The sequence below is a fragment of the Cannabis sativa genome, chromosome 8, assembly GCF_029168945.1.
Source record: "Cannabis sativa cultivar Pink pepper isolate KNU-18-1 chromosome 8, ASM2916894v1, whole genome shotgun sequence".
Classification (NCBI taxonomy): Eukaryota; Viridiplantae; Streptophyta; class Magnoliopsida; order Rosales; family Cannabaceae; genus Cannabis; species Cannabis sativa.
Window position 1 is genome coordinate 32,936,172 of NC_083608.1, and position 16,898 is coordinate 32,953,069.

At 35.2% G+C, this 16,898-nt stretch overlaps 2 protein-coding genes across 2 annotated transcripts; both read right to left on the minus strand.

The window, feature by feature from the left end:
* Positions 1-2,997: 2,997 nt before the first annotated feature.
* Positions 2,998-3,543, minus strand: LOC115710733 (uncharacterized). Its single transcript, XM_030639088.2, has one exon. The coding sequence runs from the start codon at positions 3,541-3,543 to the stop codon at positions 2,998-3,000; it is 546 nt and encodes a 181-aa protein (XP_030494948.2).
* A 7,724-nt stretch (positions 3,544-11,267) lies between these two features.
* Positions 11,268-12,964, minus strand: LOC115698560 (uncharacterized). The gene is made up of 5 exons (XM_030625652.2): positions 12,806-12,964; positions 12,644-12,714; positions 12,447-12,527; positions 12,298-12,341; positions 11,268-11,682 (listed from the first exon to the last, which is right to left on the minus strand). Exons 1-5 carry the CDS (start codon positions 12,843-12,845, stop codon positions 11,583-11,585), a joined length of 336 nt encoding a protein of 111 aa, XP_030481512.1. The 5' UTR covers positions 12,846-12,964; the 3' UTR covers positions 11,268-11,582.
* Between the last annotated feature and the right edge of the window lie 3,934 nt (positions 12,965-16,898).

Below are 16,898 nucleotides of genomic sequence, written 5' to 3' on the forward strand. Positions count from 1 at the left end.
TGGCCTGTAGGGAGTCTTGTAGAGCTTGAAGAATGTCAATGTTGGGGCCAGCTATGATGATATCGTCTACATAGACGAGAAGAGAAATAAAGGTATTCTGCGATCCTTTTGTGAAAAGTGTGTAGTCAGCTTGGGATTGAGTGAATCCTTCTTGCAAGAGGGCGTCAGTGAGCTTGTTATACCATTGCCGTGAGGATTGGCGAAGGCCATAAATTGATTTGTGTAGCTTGCAAACAAGGTTGTTCCCTGTGACAGAGGATGGAATTTTAAGACCTTGTGGGATTTGCATATAAACCTTCTCTTCTAAATCTCCATTTAGAAACGCGTTGGTGATGTCGAGTTGTAATGCGTGCCATTATTTTTTGGTGACAATGGCAAGGAGAAGCTTAAAGGTAACCATTTTAGCTACGGGGGAGAAGGTGTCGAAGAAGTCCAATCCCTCTTGTTGAGTGTAACCTTGAGCGACTAATCAGGCTTTGAGACGTTCCACACTACCATCGCTGTTGTACTTTATTTTATATACCCAACGACACCCTATAGCGCGTTTGTTAGGTGGAAGGGGCACCACTGTCCAAGTGTTGTTGGTAATGAGAGCTAAGAGTTCATCATCCATAGCTTGTAGTCATCGTTTGAATTGGAACGCTTGCTTGTAATTCTGAGGTTCAAACTCGGCTGTAACTGCAAGGATGAATGCTTTATAAGTTTTGGAGAGTTTAGAATATGAAATAAACTTTGAAATGGGATAAGTAGTATTAGATTTATCCTGTAGTAAATTATAGCATTCAAAATCTTGTAAATAACTAGGTGGTTTTGAAACTCTAGTAGATCTTCTTAGTAAGGCAGCAGGTGGAGATGGTGAATTCTGCTGGTGCTGAGTTGCAGGGGGGTCTGCAATATGTTCCTGGTGGTTTGGAGTTGTAGAATGTTCTGCAGTGGGTGTTTCTTGAGTGCGATCGAGTTCGTCCTGCAAAAAAGAGTTAGGAGAAACAACACAAGTATCTGGTGCGTTATAATCAGTGATGTGTGTGTGTGAGTAACATGTGTATTAGGAAGGACAAGAGGTGTGAACGGGTCAACAGTATGAGGATTAGTATTAAGTTTGTGAAAAGGGTAGACACTTTCGTAAAATACCACATTTCTTGAAACAAAGATCTGTTTATTGTTTAAGTCATACAATTTATATCCTTTGATACCTCTTGGATAGCCAAGAAAAACACATGTCATTGCTCTTGGTTCGAATTTAGTTCTGTGTGAAGTGATAGTTGAAGCAAAAGCCAGACATCCAAAACATTTTAGATCACTGTAATTGGGTTTCTTACCAAATAAAATTTCATAAGGCGTCCGTTTTTGTAGGTTTGGTGTAGGAGTGCGATTAATTAAGAAAAAATCCATTAATAGGCACTCAGTCCAGTATTTGATAGGAACTCTTGACTGGAAAAACAATGATCTAGCAACATTAAGGAGGTGCTGATGTTTTCTCTCAGCAACAGCGTTTTGTTTGGGAGTTTCAATGCAAGTAAAATCATGCAATATCCCATGTTTAGCGAACAAGTCTTTGAATGTAAGCTCAGGAGCATTGTCAGACCTGAACCGTTTAAAAATGCAATTGTATTGAGTTTGCAAATAAGAAATAAACTCAGGTATTATTGAAAGTACATCAAATTTTTGGTTGAGGAGATAAACCCAAGTGAATCTCGAGTGGTCATCAAATAAGTCAAAAAATATCTGTGGTTAGAGTGAGAAGTAACATGACAAGGACCCCAAATATCACAATGTATAAGATCAAACCAATGAGAAGTAAAGTTTGCATTATTAGGAAAAGGGAGCCTTTTCTGTTTAGCTAAAGGACAGATGTGACAAGGCTCATTACTATGCAAATTCTTGGTATTACAATGTAAAACATCTTAAAGTATATCTAAGTGTTTATTTGACAAATGACCCAAACGTTTGTGCCAAACTTCAGTAGAGGTGAAAGCATTGATGGAAACGATTTTGGTATCCAAAACATAGAGACCATTATTCGAATCACCTTTGCCAATCATCTTCTTGGTTTGTGACTCCTGTATGTAGAATTTATCAGCATAGAACTTAATAGAATGATTATCATCTCTTGTTAAACAACTAACAGAGATAATGTTAAATTTAAAAAAAGGAGCATACAATACATCACGAAGAATCAGATGTTTGCCAAGATATACATTACCACTTCTGTTCACAATCAAATGTTCATTATTAGGTAAAAACAGTTTGGTTGGTTTTATAGGGTGAACACTTTGAAAGGATTTTATATCAGCACATATATGTCTATTTGCACCAGAATCGACGATCCAAGAATTGACTTCAGGTAAATATGAGTAATTGATTAATACTATACCTGACTTACCTGTTGATGATCCTGGATCAGTGGGCTGCTGATTGCAGGTCTGGGCAGCAAGAAGACTCAGCAGTTGCTGATACTGACTTGGAGTTAACTGGGGCAGCACAGCATTGTTCTCATTAGTGCTGGAACTGGTTTCATTGGAAGCATGGAATTGATTTGTTGTAGCTTCTTTCGACTTCCCAGTTTTGTTATATCACGGTGGATAACCGTGTATTTTATAACATTTTTCTATGGTGTGTCCATGCATATTACAGTGTGTGCAAAAGGGCCTGCCACGTTTTGGTGGTTGATTTTTCGAAGAATCTGGTTTTCCTGTACTCTTTTCTCCTTGAAAGGCAAAAGCCATACTACCATTCGGGTCTGAAGATACATTTTGTCCTCCCCTTTGATTTTCTTCCTGTGAAACTAAGTGAAAAACTCTATTAATTTCAGGTAAAGGATCCATAACAAGAATATTACCTCTGACTTGGGCATAAAAATCAGATAGCCCCATGAGAAATGACATAATGTACTCCATGTTGTAATGGTCTTGCAATTTCTTGACTCCAACACATGAGCATCCATTGCAGGTACAACTAGGTCTGAAATTGGTCAATTGTTCCCAAACGGTTTTGAGTCTAGTGAAGTACATGCTCACGGTTTGACTTTCTTCCTTCAAGTTCATCAAGTCTTTTCTGAGATTGTAGATATGAGCACCGTTTTTTTTGTTGGAATCTTACTTTGAGATCGTTCCAAATAGCAGAGGTCGATTCATCATATAAAATGCTAGATAAAATTTCTGTAGAAACCGAGTTAATGATCCAAGAAATCACAATGTTGTTATTTCGAATCCAAGCATTGTAAAGAACATGATTAGAGATAGGAGGTTTAGAAATAGAACCATTTAAGAAGCCTAGCTTGTTCTTGAAAGAAATGGCTAACTCCATTGCACGACTCCAAGCAACATAGTTGTCTTGTCCAGTCAGCAGCTGGGACCCCAAGATATTTCCAGGATTATCACCATGGTGCAGAAAATATGGATCCGAGGGATCTTCAATCTGACTTCTTGATCTGGTTAGTTGTGCGTTGACTCCTATATCAGCCACCTGACTTTGATTTTTGCCATTGTTGGACAGGGTGGAGGTTCCATCATCAGTTCTTGTTTCTTGGTCATTAGTCGACATGGTAGGAGAAGAAAAGAAAGAAAGGAAAGAGAAAGAAAAAGGATGTCGATGAAGAATTCAATGAAGAGATGAATTCATCAATACAGAAGGTGATCTTCGCCGGAGAAGAAGAGAGTGAACGCGGCGAGAAGGAGCGGAGTGAAATCAGAATCGAAAGGAAGCATGTCTTCCTTGCTCTGATACCATATTGCGGAAGAGACAATGAAACAGGAAATGGTTTTATTTGATTGAATTGAATTAAACATTACAGAGAAAAGAGATGTATATATACAGCTTATAGTCGGTCAAAGAAGTCCAACCGAAAGATAAGGGCAACCATAACTAATTTAACTGCCAATCCTAAAGTCAACAAACAACCTAAACTAATATAACTGCCTCAACTAACTTAACGGATACAATAAGGCTAAGCATAGTATAGGCAGAGGAAAAATATAGAAACAGAGTACATATAAATCTTGTTACTAACAGTTTAGTAAAAAACATAATAAAATATTATTTTCAATTATTTTATATTTTAAACCGATTCATTTACTTAAAAATAGATTGGGCCAAGCGAATAAATTAAGTAGGTAGGCTAATTCCTTTTTAATGTCACAAGACAATGAAAGTAGTATTTTTGCAAAATCTAATTATTGGTGAAAGTCTAGGATACGTGATCTTGCAATAGACTTGTCATTTTACGTAGTTTAGAACAAGAATAATATTATGAAATTTTGAGTAGTATTTTTGGAAGATCCTAATTATATTTACAGTTGGTGTCTTTTTGAAAAGAACTTATAAAGCTCTTTAATGGGCCAAGACCCAAAACCTAAAATAGGGGATATGCTTAACAAAGGAAAAGGATTATTTCACAAATAACTAAAAAAAAATGTGCAGAATTTTAAATATTTTTATAATTTTTATAATTTTATTTACAGAAAATATAATTTTTAATATTTTTCTATGTTGTACTTTTGTTAATTTATTATTAATTTTTTGTTATTTGTATGATATTTTTTGTTGTTATTTTGATATTGTTTGGATGTTATTTTTCCTATTACTTTTATGTAATTTTCTTGTTGTTTTCGTGTTATTTTTATAAAATATCATAAGAATGAAAAAAAAAAAAAAATCTTTTATGTAAAAATTTTACAAATTATCTCAAGGAGAAATATAATATTTTTTTTTCAATAAAAAATAAACTTAAAGAATGTTTGAATAATCCTATATATATTGAGATAGTTGCATTTAAGTAATTCTATGGCTATGAATAGCCATGGGACGATTTCTGATAAACGGTCACAGAATGCTAGTAGAAAAGGACGCGAGACCGAGTAACTAGTAACATAATTAATGATAGAATTGAAAGTATTAGTAACATCATAATTAATGGTTGGAAAAGGACACCGATGAGGAGCGGGACACCAAGTTCCTATTCTTCCTACCTGCTATGACTCACTACGGGGATGGATCACTAGTCTTGTATGGTAAATTGAGACCAGGGACAACGTTCTTATAGATGCTTTAATGTAGTTAGTTAGTTGTTACTATAATTAGTAACAAAATGTTGACATCGTATTATAATACAGTAACAGCTAAAAGGGTAATGACACAATTAATCCCACTAAAAAGCTAAGCATATGGATTCTGGATTCTAGGTGAGTCAGACTTTGATTTATGGCTACATCATAAAATAATTGGTGTATTGCTTGGTAGTATTAGGACACAAGCACAAGTGCACTATCGTTATAGAATGTCCATGAGATGATCGACTATGCAGAAGCTAGTGGGTTTTCCCACGAAGCTTAAATTAATGAAAGTAAAAGGCCTAAAAGTATCATTAATTACCCCAAAGCGAAAATTTGAGGGGTACTCATAGTGCAACGACATGTGGGATTGTGAAAAATTTTATGAGCTCAAATGTGCAGGACAAGTGGCCAAGCTCACTGTACGCGTAGTGCACACTTTACGAGCTATGCCCGATGCATGGGGTTATAGTTTAACGAACCCATAGTATACGGAATACATGCTATGCTTGTAATATGATAGATATAACTGAGTATAGTATAATGGTAGTATTTTTTTTATATATATAATTCAAAATCATGCATTAATTAAGTAAAAGTGAAGCCACAAACAAGTTCATTAGTAAAAACAAAGGGTTCTACTTCCCTAAAAAAAAGAAACCACAAAAATTCACAGAAATTGCCCAAGCATCAAAATTATGGACAGTCAAATTCAAAGACCTAGGAACCCAAACAACTGAGGCACCAGGCAGCAAATCAAAACAAGAAAACAAATAGAGGAAAGCACTCCTCTCACAACACGACAGTGACCTGTGCACGATACCATTGACTAACACTTGACGATCAGAGAAAAAATTTAGTGAATGCCAACCCCTACACAAGGCAAGAGAGACAGCATGCAGAATTGTCACAGACTTTGCCCCCGACCCAAAGCACTATCACCAATAAGCTTAACAACCATAGCTTCCACCACCTGCCCAAAAGAGTCAAAAACCATCATTGCCTCAAAGGCATTTGAATCGCAATATGCAGCATCAATAACAATAATAATATGAGATCCAAAAGGTATCTCACCTCCCTCCCAAAAGGTTCCCGCAGAGCAGTCACAGATGACCTCTTGGGATTAACAATCCATCTCTCTAATGGCCTTAACAATAGTAGAACAAATTCCAAAAATAGTAGTAACAATCCCTTTAAGAAAGGCTTTGTTCCTAGCCAATCACAGAGAAAGACAACGAAGAGAAGCAAAACATTTGAAAAAACATAAGATCATTACTAACCGTATTACTCAAAAAAGGAGGGTGTAGAATTCAATGAACAACATCAAACGGATAGTTAAACAGAAGAATATCACTCCTAATAGCCCACGGGCTACTGAACCACAAATGATGAGCTAGAAGACAGTGAAAGAACAAATGCTGGTAAGAGTCATCATGGCTATTACAAATAGCACAATTAACATTGCTGCTGAAGATTTGACGAAGTCTAATACCAAAAGGCAAGATGTCTCTACCAACTTTCCACATAAAGAAACCCCCTCTCATGAATAGGCGCCTTCTAGACTTCTTCCACATAGGTGAGACATTATTACCACGGGATTTGATAAGACCATGATAAGCCCTCCTTACAGAGAATTTACCGTCAAAAGAGTCCTTTCAAATAAGTTCATCAGAAGACCCGACAAGCAATCTTTTAACTAACATCATAGACCCAACCAAGCTTAGAATGAACCAAGCCTTTAAAGCCTCAAAACTCCATAAACCAACATGATTAAGAAGAGTCGAATGAAGAGTAATCCCCCTACACTGAACTCTAGGATTGAAGGCATCCTGATAATGTTCCCAATCAAGCCACGAAATCCAAGGAGCATGCCAAATATCAACTAGCATGCCATTGCCTACCAAATAACATGTCTCACTACGTAAAAACTCACGAATCGAGATTATACCCTTTGTTAGCCAAGAAGCATTAGAGCTAAGAGACATTGACCAAAAGGAAGTCTGGCGGGGGAAGTACTTCACTCTAAAGCATGACATCAAAGGGAAGCATCCCCTACCTCCAGTTTCCAACCAAGTTTAGATACATGGGAGAAATTCAAGTCCGCAATCTTCTTAATACTCAAACCTCCCACATCTTTGGGAAGGTAAATTGAGTCCTAGTTGGTTAAAGCTAGATACCTCATTTTGTTAGAGGTACCTATTCACCGGAACTTACACACCAATTTATCAAGGGACTCACATAGACCCTTAAGGAGAAGGAAAGTAGACATGGCATAGATAGGGGTAGCACAGATCACTGAATTAATCGGAGTTTTCCTACCGACTTGAGATAGAAATTTGCATTTCCACCCATCCAACCTTCTCAAGTTACAATCCTTGATGAACTCAAAGTCTCTAACTTGGCTATTAGACATCAATAAAGGATTGCTCAGGAACTTATTTGACATATCTAGCTCACAGAAACCCAAATAAGAATTGATTTCAATCTTAATCGCCATATCTGTATTTGAAGAAAAACCCAAAGTGAATTTCCTGACATTAATGGATTGTCCTGACCATTCATAGTATCTCTGTTAGGCTGAAATTAGTCTAAGTTTCGGGTCATATTTCGGTTAGTTTTCACTCTTTGTTTCTAGTTTTAGGGCTATATTACGCTTGATTCTTTTGTTTCAGGTCCTCGGGCATTTAAAGAAAGTATGTACAAGAATTGAGGAAAAATGGTGAAAGAATCGAGAAGAAAAAAACCAAGATTGGCGTCACTGCCTGTTCCCGTCGCGACGGGGAATTTGCCAGTCGCGACGGGAACTGGCAGAAAGTTTCAAGAAATTCGAAGTTGAACTCCCGTCGCGACGGGGGCTTCGCCAGTCGCGACGGGGACCCAGTGACGGGATTTTTGGGCAGTTTCGTAATTTCACGGATTTTTAAGTTGAGACTTGGTTTAAATAGTGAGAGTTCGTGAAAATTAGGGATTATTCAGAATTGGAACCCTAGAAACAAAGGAGGAGGCTAGAAGAGCGGCTTGTGGCGACCCGGATCAATTGCTTCAACTAGTTCTTTCTCTTCTCTTTAATTTTTCTATGTTCTTTTCTATTTCAATGTTAATTATGGATTTGATTATGGATGTTTTGAACTAAACTCCTATTTAGGGAGAATGATGAATGTTGTTTAAGTTTTTCCTAGTTAATGATTAATTGCCATTCCTCCATCTTGATTGTGAATACTATTCATATTTGTGTTTAATTTCCATGTGCAAGATTGATCACCTTTTACATGTTTTATGATCTCAATTCAAAATCTGAAAAGTGAGAATTGAGAATGCTAAAATTGGATAGTTTAAGTTTTGATGTGAAACGAAAGTATTTACATAGCCTTTGTGACAATTAGATTATTGCTTAATGCTGATTTCATGTTAGTTTAACTTGGCATTACAAAAAATAAAGGTATCATCAACGCACATAAGGTGAGAGACCGAGGGGCTTTGACGACTCACCTTAAAGCCATGAAGTCGGCCAAACCTTTCTGCCCTAAGGAGCAACCTCGACAACACTTCACTACACAAAATGAATAGGTACTGGGATAAGGGATCGCCCTGCCTTAAGCCACGCTCCGGGCGAAAGAGTTGAAGAGGCTCTCCATTCAACAACATGAGAAGGAGACCAAAGATGCACACTTTAACATCAACTTATGAAAACTAGCATTAAAACCAAAAGCTTCCAAGGGGTGGTCCAAAAAGGGTCACTTAAGTCTATCATAAGCTTTTGACATATCAAATTTGAGGCCAACAAATCCACAACACCCTTTATTTTTCTTAAAAGAATCTAAGATCTCATGGGCCACAATACCATTCTCCGCTATCCATCTACCTTGGACAAAAGTAGACTGAAAAGGAAAGATCAAAGTTGGAAGGAGAGTACGCAAACGATTTGCTAGAATCTTGGAGATAATTTTGTAAAAAAAGTTACACTAACTAATGGGCCTAAAATCATCTAAACCTTACGCCCCCTCCTTCTTATGTATAAGAACCAGGAAAATTTGATTAAGAGTTAACAAATTCTCCGATCTGGAAAAATTGAACCACTATATCCACTACATCCTTGCCAATAATATCCCAGTGAGCACGATAAAATCTTTTCGACATCACATCTGGTCCAGGTGCCTCAAGAGGGGCCATGGACTAAACCACCTTTCTCACTTCCTCTAGAGAAGGAATTCTTACTAGGTTCCCAGTATCCTCCCGATAAATCACCGACTCAATAAGATTGAACAGATTTGGATCCCTCGAAGGAAGGATGAAGAATGCACATCCTCAAAATATTGTCAAAAATATTCGTCGATCTTAACATGACCAGAGATTCAGTGAATACCATCATCAGAAATTGCATTAAAGAAATTAGACTTCCTTTTGACGAGAGTGGAAGTGTGAAAAAATTTGGTATATCTGTCCCCTTCAAGAAGCCATAGCTCGCATGATTTTTGTTTTCAAATCTCAAATTTGCGATGAGAAATCTCCTCTATTTCAAGAATAGTATCTGCTTCCAACTTAAGATTATATTGGGAAGGGAGTCTAGCTTGCACCTCAATAAGAAATCTACTAAGAATCGCTAACATTTCTTTGCAGAATCCAAAACATTCTTTATTCCATTTAGATAAGCATTCTTTAGTATTAGCTAACGGGAGACCAATTGGAAGCTCCTCACTCACTGCACATCAATATTCCAAGCCTCCCAAATTCCTAAGACACCTAAACGAGTCTAATCAGCTACAGAAGTAATCACAGACCTAAAAATCTATTAACTATCCACTAATTCAGAGTCGAAGCACCGAAGATGGAAATGGAAAAGACCCAAAGTCTCAATAAAAAAAAAGTTAGTGGGGAGTGAGGTGATTCGAGAGGCTCAAAATATTGATGTGCTTTTCTCATGGAAGTCTGTTTTCTTATACGGACTCAAATTTGTACTCTATTTTTCTACGTGTTATTTTTACAATTAATGAGATAATATCAATTCGATAATAAAATTAAAAATGATTTCTCTTTCATTTATATTATTTTTCTATTTTATACTATTTAAATTTCAAATATTTCTTAGACTACTAAAGATATGTTTTATTAAAATTTGAATATTTACTATAAATATACAAATTATTATTATTACTATTATCAAATATAAGAATTTTAACATGTAACACTTTCAGAATAGATTAATTGTGCTTACATGCCATGCCATTTAGCTTGACGTATCGTGTTGTACTTAAGTCTATATTTTTCGTGCCCTATCATACTCAAGCCCATATTATTCGTGTTGTGTCGTGTCAATTTATAGCATCGTGTCGCGTCGTGCCAAAGCCTATATTTTTTCGTGCCTCTCGAGCTCGTACCAATTTCGTGCTGTGTCAAAATGGCCAACTAATACCCACTTTCAACCATGTACTCTAATTTATTAATTAGAGTAACTTATGCTAAAATTTATTTTGTTTCAATATTCAAATACAAAAAAAGGTAAATACCATTTTGGACCATATATTTTGTAAAATTTACCAATTAGACCCTCTATTTTGTTAAATGACAAAATAAACTCTGTATTTTCTAAAATGGTAAAAATAGAACCCTGAGCTTAATTTCTGACAACGTTTTTTTTTAATCTAACTAACTTAAAGACAATTCCTAACATGAACAGATACAGAAAATGTAAACAGTTTTGTCATAAAACATTTAGATCGGATTATTATTAAATTTTATTTTGAGAAAAAATCATTCAAGATCCTATTTGTACTATTTTAGAAAATACAGAATCCATTTTGCCATTTAACAAAACAAAGAGTTCAATTTAACAACTTTTGCAAAATATAAAGTTCAAAAAAAATAGTATTTACTCTAAAAAAAAATAGTAAAAGAAATGATTTAACAAACCAATTATCCATTATAATAAGCAAGAGCAATCATAATAGAAAGAGACTTGTCACATGTAAATGCCTAGTGAAGAGGGAGCAGTGTAACGACAACGAAGCCATCCCATTATGAATTAATAGAGCAAACCATTATTACTACTCGAGTAAGAAGCAGATCATGGCGTGGTTTTCGATTCTTTTATATCTTTTATATTAATATTTCTATTACAACAGAGTTTGTTAATGAAAGCCCAAGTAAACAATTATCATATATGTCGTTTGAATTCAGGACTAAAATATTAAAAAATGTCGCAGGAATATTGCAAATGTTGGATGATAACAAGGATAATCATGTAAACCACATGATTTAATATGCTCACGTTTTCTTTCGACTGATTTGTTTGAACAATTAACTGAGTTTTTATGCACTGTATAGCATAATGTTTTCACTGTTTTGTATGAAATATTGTAGAGCAGACAACTCCATGCTTATATAATGAACTATTCACACGTAAATGGGGTATTTCGTAAGAAAAATCAGTGAGAAAGATGAAGGGAAAAGCCTAGACAATGAAAATTGTTTCCAGTTCATACCGAAGATAAGTGACTGAATATCGATAACGTTTAGAGCTTTCATTGAAGTTCAAGATTAGAAAAGCAAGCTGGCCCAAGCAGCCATGAAAGCAAACCCACCAAATGGAGCCAAGGTAGAATACTTCCTGTCCTCAAGAAGTGCCACAGCATAGCACCTACAACATCCATATATTATCAACTGTCAAGTTTTAATAGAGTGATCTGACATTATAAGTTCAAAAAATCACTGACAAGAATACAGAGAAACAAACAAACAACTAAACCAGTAAAAGTCCCAAAGACAAGGCACTGAAAATGGAAAGAGATCAAAATTAAAAGGCATCAGAAATTCACAGCTGCCGCACTGTTTAATTTAAAAGGCATCTTGAACCTAATGACCTGTCTTTTAAACCAAGATTTCTTTAGCAATATAAAGAATGTGAGGTACCCTGGTTGTAAATTTAACAGGATCTCTTCAACTGTTTCCATTGAAACAGTTTAATATGTGGAAATTTTCAACAATGACCCGATTTGTTCAGAGCTACTACATCAATTTAAAAATTAAAAAAAGAGACAAACAAACTAGTTGGTTTATAGATTTGTACAATTTTCATTGATTTGGACATGGAATGATACAAAGATTTGGATTTTAATAAGTCTCATTTCTCTAAATATCATCAGATGAACCACTTATGTTGAAAATTAGAAAAAGAAAAAGCAATGAACAACCTCAAAACAATCCATTTCATTCGGAAAATTACGACATGAACAAACAAAAACATGGCACTTACGTCCCAGAGAATGCCACGAGACCAGCACTCAAAAGGCCTCCAAACTGAAATATAAGAACCAGCTTATAAAATCATCCAACACATTCAATTGAAAACATATCAAAGAAAATTAGTGATAATTTAATTGAATTTAAAAGAAAGGAACTCACAACGTGGGGTCGTTTAGTGATTGGAGCAGCAAGCAAAGCTGCTGTGTGAACCAAATGGTAAAGAGATGCAGTATGCCAAACCTAGAGGCCATAACAACAAAATTACACATAACATACATAATAATAATGAGGAGAACCACAAATTAGTGACATAGTTCAATTGGGTTCATGGGTTGTGAATGAAATTGAAAACAAACCTCTTTGTAAGCAGCATTTTGGGGTTTGAAGGCGTGGGCACCATAAGCTCCCAACCCAACAGCGGCCACACCTGTTTTCCATTCAAAAGTAATAAATTATTTGCTCGAAGTTTTCTAATTAAACAAATTTCATTTCATCGAATACAAGTGATTTAGTTCTACCAGAAATGGCAGCTATTTTGTGCCAGTGAAGAGGATCCATGGTTTAGTTTGCTCGAAACTACGGGTAATACAAGTTCAAGTACAGACCCAATTTCCCCTACCTCTATTACATTCCATTCAAAGAAGTGGTTGGCGTTGTTAGAAGTCAACATTCTCAAACGACGTCGTACCTGCTCAAGAAAAATTTATATTTGTTCATGTTTTAATTTATTTTATTTTTAATTAATTAGATGTTAAAGTGAATACATAAAATTAAATAAAAGTACACAACAATGATTTTCAATTTTATATATAAATCCCGATCCTAATAACAACCACGAGAAAAACTTGTAAAGGAAAGTAATGTTAGACTTTTACACAAAGATATTTATGAATCACAATCAATTAGTTATAATAAGTATTATAGTTAGTCTAACATTATTAATATGTGAAAAAAATATCATATATAAGATAAATAGACTATTTTTCTTATTGTCAATTGATTTTGAAATGAAACATCATGCATTTTAAACCACACTTTATCAAATTTTAACATGGTATCAGAGTCAAATTAAACTCTAATGAGTATCCTATAGCTAAAAAGAGTCTTTTGTGATTCGTTGTGAGTCCAAAGTACCGCCGGTCTAAAAAGACGAGCCAAACTTAAAAAGTTCCGTTGTCTCCCCCTTTAACCTCTATTTAATTGGGATCTTTTGGTCAATGTGTGCCAATTTCTAGTGTTGGGTCTTTGACATGTTTCAAATGTCTTGTGGGAGATTCTTTCAAATGTCAAGTTCAGCCTTGTGGTATCTTAAAGGTTGTTCGTTATGCTCACACTTTCTAAGCCCAAACGTTAAGATGATGTATTAGAGTTAGTCTCACATTACTAATGTGTAGAAATAAAATATCATATATAAAATAAATGAGTTACTCCTCTCATTACCAATTGATTTTGAGATAGAACATCATGGATCTTAAACCATACCTTACCAAATTCTAACCATTAATATTATTAATGTATTTATCAACAAGTGCTAAATGCATTGTGAAATTTGAGTTTTTATATTTTATATCACTTCCTAATTTAAAATGTCTCACTTAATATCCACATGACAAAAATATACTGTTCTTTTCTCTTTTTATTCAAAATACTATTTTCATAATATCCTCAAACTTTTCATATTTACTCTTTATCTTATTCTAGAAACCTAAAACCTCCACCCTTTCCCTTTCCCTTTCGACAACCCCATTCCATTTTGGTAATCCCCACCCTGAAACCTAGGCCCTTGAAATACCGTTATCCTCAAAACCTAAACCCCTAAACCTTAATACACAAAGTCATCAAGACCCACGACCATTGAAATGGACCTTCGCCTCTACCACTACACACTCACCACCACCATTTCCATTCAACCATTCGATTGAATGTTTGTTTTGTTTTGGTTTTGATAGAGATTCATTTTGATCTTGTTTGAACTAGTTTATAACTCAATGAAATTTACCATCTTTTTGCACTATTTTTGTTTAAGCCTAATATATTTGATGTAATATTGAAGTAAAATTGATACAATCTTGATACAAACTTGGTGGAGGGTTTTCATAGAGATTAATTTTGAGCTTGTTTGAACTAGTTTATAACTCAGTGAAATTTACCATCTTTTTGCACTAGTTTCTGTTTAAACACGATAGGTTCAAGGTAATATTGAAGCGAAATAAATACAATCTTGATACAAACTTGATGGAGGGTTTTGTTTAAGGAATGTCTTTGGTTAAAGATGACATGATGGGTTCTCGATGAGAACTTGATACAGAGTCTAATAGGTTTGATTTAGTATTGAAGCAAAATCGATACAATTTTGTTGTAAACCTGATGGAGGATTTCATTTGAAGAATGTCTTTGGTTGAAGATGACTTGATGGGTTCTCGATGAGAACTTGATACAGAGTTGATGATATATAATTGTGAGTTATTTTTCCATGAACTCAATGCCCTTGATGGGGTTTGGCTCGATATTAACTTCTATCGAATCATTGAGCCCATATTGAGCTCCACCAAGCTCATAGAAAAAATACTCAAAATTAGTATATGGAACCCACATCGAGTCCCTACCAGTATCTATCGAGCTCATGGAAAAAAAACTTAAAAATTATCTTCTTTTAAAGCCACATCAAGACTTTGTCGAGCATCAACAAGCTCATGGAGAAAACACTCAAAGTAAGCTTTTTCCAAACCCACTTTGAGCCCCATCAAGCTCATGGAAAATAATACTAATCGAGCTACTATTAAGGGGCATCAAACGAAATCAAGAAAGACACTCAAAAATTAAGCCCCATAAAAGAGCAATAAATAGAACCAAAAAAAAAAAAAAAAAAAAAAACCACAAACATGGAGGCATTGAATTGTTGTCAAGTAACATACAATAGAACTTTAAAAGGTTCTTAAACATGCAAGTAACCTATCGAGCTACATTGAGTTCATCTTCTTTAGAAAAGTAGGAAATCGTCAAAAAAAATATAAAATTTTTAGCTAGTATGGGTAAAAGTGACCCCCTCTTATAACTGCTTTAGATATATATACATAATATCCCCAAAATTATCAATACCTATAGCGATTGAACTGAACCTTCTCCTCTGCCATCGCCACTGCCACCGCACAACAACCGACATCATTTCTTTTGATATGTTGTCTTGAATGGTTTCTTGGTTTAGTTTTTATACATTTGATTTTGAGTTTATTTGACTTGGGTTATAACTCTATGAAATCTACAATGTTGCATTTTTTCATTTAAGATGGATATGTGCTTTGATATTGTTATCCAAATTTCTACACAGGGTGATGTGGCATCCATCTGGGTAACACGTGGAATATATTCCATGACTTGGATGGAAGACCCAACTACCTTCATCATGTGGGCAACTTGCATAAGCCGACCAGAGGGTGAAAATTCGACATTTTTAGAGGATATATCCCACATATTCTCATGCTTGCAAGACACAATAATATCCTTAATTTCATGAGATAGATATGTAGTATCAAGCAAAAAAAACAACCTAACTAGTTTCTTATTTCACTCATTGTAATTATAAAAAGTAGATAGCTTCCTAAATTTATTTCTTATTGGTTTTGGGAGGCCAATTGTTTGTAATGCTTCCCTATAAATAGTGGAATTATCTCACTATTTAGGGATACAAAATTCATTTAGAGAAAACACAAGAGAGAAATCTAGATTTAAGAGTAAAATACTCAGAGATTATTGTAAGAGCTTTCGAGAGAGATAAAGGCCTTCTTGCTTCTCTACTCACAAGTTAATACAAACTAAAGGGGAGTAGGCTATTACCATCATCAAGGGGTTAAACTTCTATAATTCTGGTGTTTTGTTTACTTAATCTTAATTCAATCTTATTGTTTAATTATTCCTAATTGATTTAATTTGACTCATTTCTGTTGGCTAAAAGTGAGGTCAATATTTTGGTGCTTTCATTAATAGTGAAGAAGCACAAGTCTTTGTTTAAAGTCTTTTCAGGACACAAGATGGTTGTACAAACACGGAGGTAAAATTTGACAAATCAACTACTGATCCAATGGCTACGGATCCTAACGTGCATACACTTGTGAATCCTAGAGATCCATTCAGGACAGATCCCGATCTAACTAATCCTCACCAATAGGCCCAGAAACAGTAGGGCAAGGAGTGACCACCCCCTCTGGCTGGGTTCACTCAAGGCGTGCAAGAAACTGGAACCACTAGTACTTAGATTGAACAAACTGGCCCTAGAACTGGAATTCCATCTACTACAAATTCTCAAAGGTCGATCGGTGATGACACTGAAAGATAAAATTTACGAGTTGCTCTAGGGAAAATACAAGAGCATAACAACACTCTTCATTACAATCAGTAAGATACCCAAGTAGTCGTAAATTTTGCTTTGTAGAACAAAGGTGCCACTTCTAAAAATGGATAAATGAACAAATGGAAATCATAAGGGCTCAACAAGAAATAATTGACAATTGTTCCAGGCAAGCTACCGTGCTGATCAGGCGAGCATATCAGATCACCGAAGAATAGCCAGTGGAAGATACTTACATTCAAACTTGGCCCTATCAAGCACATTAT

What these genes read in the sequence shown, in the direction of transcription:
- LOC115710733 (XM_030639088.2), bottom strand. Translation starts at nt 3,543, where the DNA reads ATGTCGACTAATGACCAAGAAACAAGAACTGATGATGGAACCTCCACC.
- LOC115698560 (XM_030625652.2), bottom strand. Translation starts at nt 12,845, where the DNA reads ATGGATCCTCTTCACTGGCACAAAATAGCTGCCATTTCTG. An exon ending in CAAAATAGCTGCCATTTCTG is followed by an intron (nt 12,715 to 12,805) that starts GTAGAACTAAAT and finishes AATGGAAAACAG; the next exon opens with GTGTGGCCGCTGTTGGGTTG. An exon ending in CTCGTGGCATTCTCTGGGAC is followed by an intron (nt 11,683 to 12,297) that starts GTAAGTGCCATG and finishes TGGATGTTGTAG; the next exon opens with GTGCTATGCTGTGGCACTTC.